This window comes from Mus caroli, unplaced genomic scaffold (assembly GCF_978045245.1).
Source record: "Mus caroli unplaced genomic scaffold, Mus_caroli_1 scaffold_6, whole genome shotgun sequence".
NCBI classification, from domain to species: domain Eukaryota; kingdom Metazoa; phylum Chordata; class Mammalia; order Rodentia; family Muridae; genus Mus; species Mus caroli.
In genome coordinates, this window is record NW_028227261.1 from 128,978,943 (window position 1) to 128,990,240 (window position 11,298).

The following is an 11,298-nucleotide window of genomic DNA, read 5'->3' on the forward strand; positions in this document are numbered from 1 at the left end:
AGTTCTCTGAACTTACTATGCACATACTAACTCCCATTTACAAACTGACAAGTTCCTAAACTTCACCTGGAGTTGGTAAAGGAATTTATACAAAGTAATATAATTATTCCAGTTTTAAGAATGTATATATTCTATACTTTTCAAAGTTTTAATCCAGATAATTATATGTTTTTGAAGGGTTCAAGATCTACACTTTGCATCTTGAGGGAAAGAGAAACGAATTGGTGTAAAGATTAGTTTATACAAAATTGTTTTCTCTGATTATTTGGAGTGGAGGTTGTTTTGTACTTTTCCTTGGGTTTGTCTACATCAAGTCATAAAACAGTTATAGCTAATCTAACACAAGTGAAACTGTTACATGGTTATAGTATCGCACTTGAACAGAAGAATAGCAAAGAAAAATGAACCCAGAGTAACTCTATTAATCCAGAATTCACCAAGGAGCCCCACTGTGATCTTCAGACCCAGAAATCACCATGGTCCAACTGACTCCTTGATCACCACTGTCTGCAGAAAGAAAAGATTTTTTTCTATAGTCCCTACAAGTTTTCCCAGCAAAGGTAATTGTCCAATATGAACCAGGATCCAGCTGAAGAACACAGCATGCACAAGGGTGTGTTTTATTCAATGCATAGGGAGGTGGAGGAGGGAGGGGAAAAGGAAAGGGAGGGGAGAGGAGAGGACAGGACAGGACATGACATGACAGGAGAAAGGAGAAGGAGACAAGAGTTTTATCCACATAATTAAAACCAACAAACATTTAGGATAATGTCCCTTAAAAAGGAAGTTTCTATAAACCATGAAAGCCTAATTATATTCCAGAATTTTACATATTAGAAATTCTACATACACACACACACACACACACACACACACACACACACATATATATATATATATATATATATATATATATATATATATATATGTTATAGTTAATGAGCTATATTTTGAAATTTAGAGAAGTTTATGTGTATGGGTAGTTAACTACAGATAACAGTAATCTACAGACAAGACCTAGTATTGTAGGAGTTTTGGCTAAGAACACTAATTCCTGATCTGCTATCATAAATTAATAGAATAACAACAAATTGATAATTATCACACTTTATAAGTTTTATTTCAAAAGGATTAAGTCAAAGGTTTGCTTTATTTTTAAACTATTTCTAACTTAGCCATACCATCAACTTTTCACTAATTTACTCTTGACTTTTTAATTTGGTATCGTCAACTTTATTCTTTTAACCAAGGATAAAGAGTTTTAACACACATACTGTAAAGTAACTATGGTTACACAGTGATAACAGACTATATTGAGTGAAGATCTTCTATTGATCTGACTGGTTCTGTCTTCCAACTTTACATCATGATGTAATGTGAGAGAGACAATATACTGTAATAGCCAGCAAATGGCTAGAGAGTGGCCAAGGGGTGAGATACAACCCAGGTAGCTGGCTTTATCACAGTATTAGCCAAGTATTCAGTCCTCTCTTATAGTTTGCTCAATGTTATTTCTATTTTAAAATTGAGATGAATACTAGTTAAAATAATATCCTGAACACCACAGATGCAGAGACTTACAGTAGAATTAATAGTCTCTGAGGAATCTTCCCATTTGCCTTAGTTTCTCATTTCTCTCCCAAGTATCCGGACATGAATCTATCATTTGCAAATCACAATTCTAAGTGTTTTGTATTTTAAAGTTTACTTCCATTTTTTAAAAGCATGCATTAGAGCAGTATTGAAAAATAGGAGTAGTTTTTCAAAATATTTTCCTATACCAAATCATACCAGAGAGCATTATTTTTACCCAGGATTTTGTTCTTTTCTTTAAAGCTTAAGTCTTTGTCATCTTTCACACTCTGTAAGGCCATTTAGAATAAGTGAAAAGTTTCGATTACTCTATATGGCTACAATTTCCCTTTTTCTACACATTCATTGTTGTCATTGCTATATGGCATCTTGGCTTAGGGGCTTTGAAAAATAGATTGGAGTGATTGATAGATCAAAACATGTTGAGTTTTCACCTGAATTTCAGTTTTGGGGAATAAGTGAAACAATTCCTGTCAAAGAAATGTCAACTTTGCTCTAGGAGGCAAACATTCCTGACAATTTCTGTGCATGGTAGGGGTCAATGAATAACTGCCCCATTGTTTAGTAATTAACCCTAGCAGCAGTGAAGAATTAGAGGTAGAACATATAAAGAGAAGAATCAACAAGACAAAATGCTTAGGAAACAGGAAAGTGGAACACAGAGCAGAAGCAGCATTGTTTTCTGCCAAAGGACCAAATCCTTTTTATTTTTATTTAACTAAAGCACACAAAAGGGAGGGAGGTGGGAGGGAGGGAGGGAGGGAGGGAGGGAGGGAGGGAGGGAGGGAGGGAGAGAGAGAGAGAGAGAGAGAGAGAGAGAGAGAGAGAGAGAGAGAGAGAGAGAGAGAATGGGAAAGAAAACAGACAAGCAAAGAGTGGGTAAAACAAGTATACTAACTTTGAAACAGAAGAAATTCCTAAGCTCAATTTTACCCAGTTTACCCAGTTATTTTCTACCAGCTCCATTGGTTTCCATTGTCTATATGAACATATGCTAAACTTATAGATAAAACAAATAAACACAAAGTTTCTCTTGGTTCATATTTTCTGTTTACAGTGACTGACACAGGACCTTCCACTCATCAGAAACTCTGTCGTTCACTCATTCATTCACAGGGCACATGGAACACTTATTAAGTGTTCTGCCCAGATGATAATGGTATGTCAGTGAAGAAAGAAAATATCACTATCCTATTTGCAAATTCTGCCTGCAGGGAGCATAATAGTACATCATAGAACAAAGTCATCACATGTTCATACCATGAAGCCAACAACCTGCAGGAGAACGTACATGCTGCAACTTCCTGGGTGACTAAACTTGGGCAAGCTGCATATTAGCCATTTTGTGCCTCAGTTACTTTTTTCTTTAGTAAAATGGTAATATGAGGTAATTGATGTGCTCATGTGTATGAGTGAGTAAAAGCTCTCAGATCAGTATTTGGCAATAATAAGAACAATGTAAGTGTGAGCTATTGTTTGATGGGAGAGCCTGATCTACATTTAAAATGGTAATAAATAGCTCTCACTTAAAAGGGATAGATGCCAGAGAAATCAAGACAATGAAACCCAATATAAAAATATGAACGGATTGTGAATGTATCATTTGCTTGGTGTTAACTGTAGAGCGCAGGTCAGTGACTAAGCTTGTTGCTCGTTGGATGTGTCTCTGTCCCCATTTGCTCATCTCTGAAGAAGGGGTGACAGATGGCATTCTCCACAGCCGCTCTCTTAGGATTGGCAGAAATAGTAGTTATTGCGTGCTGGCTGCTATCACTGTGACCTGGTCATATACAGCCTGATTGGTATATCACAGGAAAGCACCTTAGCATAGTTTAGCATGACTCTCATCAGAATTTCTTCAAACTGTTAAATGTGTTCTGACTTCATGGTTATCTACAGGAGTCCATGTAACTAAACTTCCTTCAATGTATTCTGGATTGTCATTCTGATATTTTTACAAATCTATTTTTGCTATCTTTGGTAAATTTTGTCTGTAACTTTAAGTAAAACTGGCCTTTTAAAATATCTTCTCTAATATATTGTTAACAAGATTATAGTTGGCTTCATATACTGATTTAACAACTTATCCTTAATTTTCTGTTTTGTAAAATGATTCCATTTTTAAAAGTGTCATAACAATCCGCATTTATTGAATTACTAATTTGAGTACTTCAGTCCTCTCTAAGCCTAATGTTTGCTCTCAAACGTTTTTCTTGAATTCCATTTCTTTAAAAAATCCCATTATTGATGGGTCCCCACTCCACCTCCCATAGGTCAATGCGCTTTTCTCAACTCACTCAAACCACAATCGCTTATTTTATCAAGATTTTTTATATTTCTTTATAAATACTCACTGGGCATTCCTAATTTTAATATACATTAAGTTAGTCATTATTTATACTTCTGTTATTAACCTAGATTTATTTTCTATCTTGACTGTTTTATTGATATAAGTAGACATTGGGATATTCTAATCAACTCAAATTTAAGCTCTCAACTTCAATGACTTTGTCTATTCTACTTCTATTTTCTTTGTTGTTTTTGTTGTTTTGTTTATTTGCTTCTTTTTTTTTCCTTTAGCTTTGTTCATTGTTCATTGATAGTCTTCTTGGGTTATTCAAATAATTAACTTCCTGGAAACTGTACCTCTAAGCTTCTTTTAAGTACTGTTGTTTGTCCACATACTATAAACTTTGACAAGTAGTATTTGCAATATCACTTTATTATAAATATTAAGACATTCTTTTTTGTTTTGTTTTGTTTTGTTTTGTTTTTTGAGACAAGGTTTCTCTGTGTAGCTCTCTAGCTGTCCTGGAACTCACTCTATAGACCAGGTTGGCCTCCAACTCAGAAATCCGCCTGCCTCTGCCTCCCAAGTGCTGGGATTAAAGGTGTGCACGACCACGCCAGACAAGACATTCTTTATAATTACTTCCCAACTTTCTCTGTAGTCTAAGGTTGAATAAATAATTCTTAGAAATAATATATGTGTGTTTTCTCTTTCAATTTATTTATTTATTCACTTTACATCCCAATTACTGGGCCCTTCCTCCCAGTCCCCCCCCCCCCCACACACACACACAAACCGTCCTGCACACCTCCTCCCATTCTCCTATGAGAAGATGGAGTCCTCTACCCCTTATCCTGCCCTGCCACATCAATGCTCTGAAAAGCTAGACACATCCTCTCCCACTGAGGCCATACAAGGCAGCCTAGGTAAGGAAGCAGGGTCCACAGACAGGCAACAGCTCTAGGGGCAGCCATTGCTCCCGTTGTTGGGGGACCCACATGAAGATCGAGGTGCACATTTACTACATATATGTGGGAAGCCTTGGTTCCAGCCTGTGTTTGCTTTTTCGTTGATGGTTCAATCTCTGGAAGTCCCCAAGGGTCCAGGTTAGTTGACTCTGCTGGTCTTCCTATGGAGATCCTATCCCCTCCATGGCCCTCAAATCTTCCCCATATTTCTGTAAGACTCCTGAGCTTAGCTTTAGGCCTCTGCATCTATTTCAGTCAGCTTCTCAGTGGAGCTTTAGCCATAAACTATTAAAATACAATGGATTACCATTCTCCATGACTTATATCTTTAACTTAAGGATATCAGCTATATTTAATTCTGAAAATTAAGCTTAATGCTCTAATCCCTAATAAGGTAGAGTTGCTTCTAATACCAACAATGTGCTTGATTATTAAATATTGCTAACTACTGAGTTCACTACCAGGTTAGTGAAACAAAATTTTCAGATAAATGTGAAATGTATAAATTAATAAATACAGCAGGATCTTTATTAATGAGGTTATTTATAAAAGGGAGGCATCAAGTCAAAGGCTATATTTTTCTCACAGGACTATCTTGATGCATTTAAATATAAATCATAAAAATAAATGTTTTCCCAGAAACAAATATTAACTTTTTAAAAATACTAACATTTTATTAATGTTTCTCTGTTGGTCAGATTATGCTACAGGCTTTTAAAATTTTTTATTCATTCCTTGAGAATTTCAAACAGAATATTTTACCATATCTTTTTCCACCCTCTAGTTTCTCCTAAATTCCTCTGTCCATCCACTCAACTTCATGACATCTCTGTTTCTTAAAAAGGAAACTTTTAAAACTGAAAGGGAATTACAGTTGGTTTCATGATTAAAATAGTCTTACTATTTCTCTTACATTGTAGTTATAATTTCCTCTTTTGTTTCTAAACTTACCTTCTTTTATTTTTCTCTCTTCCCCAGGAAAAATTATGACATCAACATCCAAAGGCATTCTTCGCCCATTTCTAATTGTCTGCATCATCCTGGGCTGCTTCATGGCATGTCTGCTCATTTATATCAAGCCCACCAACAGCTGGGTCTTCAGTCCAATGGAGTCTGCAAGTTCTGTGCTGAAAATGAAAAATTTCTTCTCCACAAAAACTGATTATTTTAATGAAACTACCATTCTGGTTTGGGTATGGCCATTTGGGCAGACCTTTGACCTTACATCCTGCCAAGCAATGTTCAATATCCAAGGGTGCCATCTCACAACAGACCGCTCATTGTACAACAAATCCCATGCGGTCCTGATACACCATAGAGACATCAGCTGGGACCTGACTAACTTACCTCAGCAGGCCAGGCCACCCTTTCAGAAATGGATTTGGATGAATTTAGAGTCACCCACTCACACCCCCCAGAAGAGTGGCATTGAACACTTGTTCAACCTGACTCTAACTTATCGCCGTGATTCAGATATCCAAGTGCCTTACGGCTTCTTGACGGTGAGCACAAATCCCTTTGTGTTTGAAGTGCCAAGCAAGGAGAAGTTGGTGTGCTGGGTTGTGAGTAACTGGAACCCTGAGCATGCCAGGGTCAAGTATTACAACGAGCTCAGCAAGAGTATTGAAATCCACACCTATGGCCAAGCATTCGGAGAATACGTGAATGATAAAAATCTGATTCCCACCATATCTACTTGTAAATTTTATCTTTCTTTTGAAAACTCAATTCACAAAGATTATATCACAGAAAAGCTCTACAATGCATTTTTGGCTGGTTCAGTACCTGTTGTCCTGGGTCCAAATAGGGAAAACTATGAGAATTATATTCCAGCTGATTCATTCATTCATGTGGAAGATTTTAACTCTCCCAGTGAGTTAGCAAAATATCTGAAAGAAGTTGACAAAAACAATAAGTTGTACCTTAGTTACTTTAACTGGAGAAAGGATTTTACTGTAAACCTACCACGGTTTTGGGAATCACATGCATGCCTGGCATGCGACCATGTAAAAAGGCATCAAGAATATAAGTCTGTTGGTAATTTAGAGAAATGGTTTTGGAATTAAAGTGTCCATCATTGTCACAATGAAAAAGATTAGTGAGACATCATTCAAGTTTTCAGGATAAGAAGAAACACGCTGCATTTGGGGCACAGTTTAATTTTTAATTTTTCCTGCCCTCCCTTGAGGACCATGTATATTTTGGTGAAATTTTTAAGAGATCAGAATTAGCAATCACTCAATTTGGTTTTAAATTATCCTGTATATATGTGATAATAAGCACTGGAAATAATTTATTCGTCACTCTCATTTGTAAACATTCTGTTTTTACATTTTATAGTTGACTGTAAAGTAAATTTATGATTTACTTGTTTCTACATCAATCAGATCTTTAATCTATTTGGGAAATATAAATACATATCCTAAAATATGAGAGACTTTTTGCCAAGTATTATAAAGTATAGATTCTAGCTTGTATAATGCTAACAAAGAAGAATTATTGAATCACTTAATTTTTAATCTCTTTGACTTCAAAGTTGAACACTACTGACAACTGGTATAGTTTTTACTTGTACCACATTTGTGAAGGGGGGCTAATTGATGTAGCAAATAAGAAAGATATGAAGCAGAAATGTTATTAGACTTCACATTCATTTTTATTAAGTTGTTTTGCAAATGTAGATTCTCAATATTTTAAGTTAAAGAAAACAAGAATTTTCAGACGAACAATTTATATAGTTTTAGGAAGATTTGTTTGTTTGTTTTGTGGGTTTAGTCCCTAATAATACCTAAGAGAATCTTTTCATAGTTCCCTTTCAAATCATGAAGATAATCACTATTTTAAAAATAAATAATTCCCTCTTATAACAATAAAAAATGAAATCTTCAAATACAAATAAATGTATAAATTATATCATTTATAGAACACTAGTTACTTCATTCATTTGAAATATTTTTTCCAACGCATCCATATTTAAGTTTTATTTTACTGTATTTGTTAATAAATAGAAGTAAAACTTGAAAGATCTATCTGATCATTTAAAAGAGTTTAAAATTTTTGCCAATGGGTCAGATATGTCATAAAACACAATAAAGTGGGAACCTACAAAGAATACAGTGCTGACCCAGAGTAAGATTTCAATATGTATTTACTAAATAAATTTTCAGTATTAAAAAAGTAATGGGTACATTTTTGTTTTTGATAAAGGAACAGTTTTAGCCAAGAGCTATTAATTAAAATTCATCATTTTATACCATTTAAAATAATATCCATACATAGAATATGTTGTTAATATATTCAGGGCTTTACACAACCAATGTAAATTTATTGCACTGAATTTGGGAGCATGTTATCTAGGAACTTTCATCTGCCTGCAAAATTCTCTTCTGTAAGTGCAGAAGAGATAACTGGGCATATGCAAATACAATAGATTAGGAAAAAAATGTGATTCTGAAGACTCTTACAGAAAATTTTTCTTTAAAGGGTTTCTAAAGCCTGTGTCCTATTCTGTTCAAAACCTACAGAAAAAAAATAATGTTCTGATGACATCTATTTGGATCTTTTGTGGCTCTTTATATTTCTCTATTATGTATTGCAATTAACCAAACTCAGGCTAATTCTCCTCATCTATAGAGAAGATTCATTTCAGTTTGAAAGCAGGAAGTATGTGCTCGATCAGACATAAGCTCCCTTAGCATGGGAAACATTTGAGCAAAGAAAGACCACAGAATTAAACGAGTATTAAAAGAGTATGATCCCATATTTATTTTTTAAAGACATGGTTACACAGACATGGTTTAAAGACATGGTGATATGGTCGATCCCCAACTGCCACAGAGGTAAAGATGAAAATGTGTTGTCACTGCAGGGTGACAATGGAGACTTAGTAAAAAAAAAAAAAAAAAAAAAAAAAAAAAAAAAAAAAACAACAACTAAACAATACTAGTAAATTTACCCCATTGTTTACCTGCTCAATATGTGTTAGAATGGCAAGCTTTGTCTACTCATGATCCAACATAGATTTTTCTCTAGATTATCTTTTTTCCACACATCATTTTTACATGTATACCAAGAAATCTTACATATACATAGATACTCTCCTAAAGGCTCTAATCATATATTTATTTGCTTAAAGTCAAATTCATGCATTTACTTGTGATTTTTTTGATCCAAAAATGGTAGAGAGCTAAGCATGCATTGCTAAATTTAGAGTATGCTCTCAGTGAAAGCTGGAAAGCATTCGATGTTGCTTTCATCTACCATTGCTATATTGGATGCTAAGAGACCTGAACACAGTTGCCTCTTTTGTTGGCTATGAATTTGAGCTCATTCTTGGACTGGAAGTACAATTAAATGCCAATAGTGTTAGCCAAGCCAAGGTATCAAGTATTTCACAAGTGCATCTACATATTTAGAACCTGATGCCAAGCCACAGAAAGTCTGAACTTTAAGTCCATAGTTACAGCTAGCTTTTTAACTAGAATATACAACAATATTCATAAGTCAACCTCTTTTTCCTTTCTGTAAACTAACTTGTTATTTATTTATGACATGTTTATTCCTGATATGTTGAGAGACAGGCATGTCAACCCCACATGTAGTGATAATAGAAATTAGAATTTAAGGATCCAATTGCTATGACTCTCATTTCTCTCTGCCCTATCCATACCTTATTGTACAAATATATCTCAATTCCTATAAATGTGAATATCACCTGGCATTATTTAGTCCCTGTAGGATGGTGTGTTCTGGGAGGACTTTAGCCTTTGGAAATATATTGAACAGAATTTGAGATGCTGACACTCTTTCTGATATTATTGTTTTAGCTGTTGAACTTTAGCAGAAGGAATGAGCTTCACTATGTGTGAGTGAAAAAATGTACCACTGACAAGATATGCTATTGGCTGCTCTGTTAATAAATCCTGTGGCTCATACTTTCTGTAAGCATATCTCTTATGAAAGATAGATTGATTCAACCAAATTGGCTTGCTGCTGGTATAATAAAAGCAGATAATATGCCTAGAGGTCAAAGATGGCTCTAAACAGGTCATGAACAAGTTGTCACCTAAAAGTGCAGAAAGTCCTTATCACCAGTGCTCTCAGTATTTAATTGCTATTTAGTTCAGGCCTTATTAATAGGAATACATTTTAAGCCTTACTTAAGAGAAATATACTGACTTATCTATTTAGCTGTATTGTATTTTAGAGAGCAAAGATCTTGATAGCCATATATTTTAGGACAGCCACTACCTGATGAAGTAGAAAGTATAAAAATACTCTCAGTGGGAAACCGGCATCAGCTTACAAGATTCCTGTTTACTGTGAAAAGCTCAGTCCTAGAGTGTACAAAGCTTGAACCAGAACTCTTGAGGTAAAAATGGACAGAATACTTAAGGAATTATTCGCTCAGTCTTTAAACTTTTGTCTTTAATTGGAGATTAAATAAAGAATGAATAAAAACAGGTAATAAGCTACTCAGAATTTCTTTTTTACTGAACTTTTTTCAGAGTAGACTTCATGGCTGTTACTCACCAAAAAAGTGTTTTGTGAGTTAATGTTTCAAAACATTTTAGTTCTCCACATTTTTGTTTCATGCTTTATGATGTCAGCTCCCCTCAACTCAAATCTCAAGAGAAGGAGGTTTGTTAAAAATTGCAATCAAGGTCTAGATATAAGAGATTTCAGAAGCTAAAAGATAAGCATTTATTCATACAGGAGGGGTTATTAATGGTTGCCTGGTAAATAATTACATCAATGAAATTAGTGGACATGATAGATACTTTTAATGTAGTCAAAATAACAGCTTCTTCATTTGAAATGGGGATAATCTTTTCTGTTCAAATTGCTTCTAGATTCAGAGAACAGACAGGTTAAGTCCTTCTTATCATATGTTTAAAAAAAAACAAAAGAAATAAATATTATGAAAGATTAAACTAGATTTGAAACTTCTTAGAATTCTATTTTAATATTAACCATTCACCAACTGTTAACCTAATAAAAATGAAATCAGGACGTGAAGAGAATTGAAAATGAAGCATCATGATAGGCAAATGTGTATTACCAAACTGTGGGGAGAGAAACAGATTTACCCTTCATTCTTGCCAATTGGATTTGTTGTATAGTGAACATACTGCAAACATCAGTCAATCAAGTGATTTTTGCTGTGGGCATCTCTCCTCTGGAGTCTTTATGGCACTGTGAAAATGGGTAAGCTCTGCTACTATCCAAAGTATGGTCCTGTGTAATTAATATTCAGTCCATCCATAGTCATAAGCAGTTAATAGAGTCTAAATGGTAGACACATTGTTGAACTAGAAATATGAGTAAGTCTACCCTAGACTATCATTGCAAAAAATTGAAGCCTTGAGAAACTCACTTGACCTCTCTGGATGACCTTGTTAGTAAGAATTCCTTCAGCACAACTGCTTTATAATATGAGGCCTAAAT

The 11,298-nt window shown here is 34.6% G+C and overlaps 1 protein-coding gene across 2 annotated transcripts in view; it reads left to right on the forward strand.

Moving 5' to 3' along the window:
• Fut9 (fucosyltransferase 9) overlaps positions 1–8,791 on the forward strand; it is a 173,633-nt gene extending 164,842 nt beyond the window's left edge. For both annotated transcript variants that reach the window (XM_085839450.1, XM_021161307.3), the window contains one exon: positions 5,830–8,791. In XM_085839450.1, coding sequence (XP_085695576.1) covers positions 5,830–6,917 — 1,088 coding nt within the window. In that variant the 3' untranslated portion in view covers positions 6,918–8,791. The remainder of the gene's footprint in view (positions 1–5,829) is intronic.
• The last annotated feature ends 2,507 nt before the right edge of the window (positions 8,792–11,298 follow it).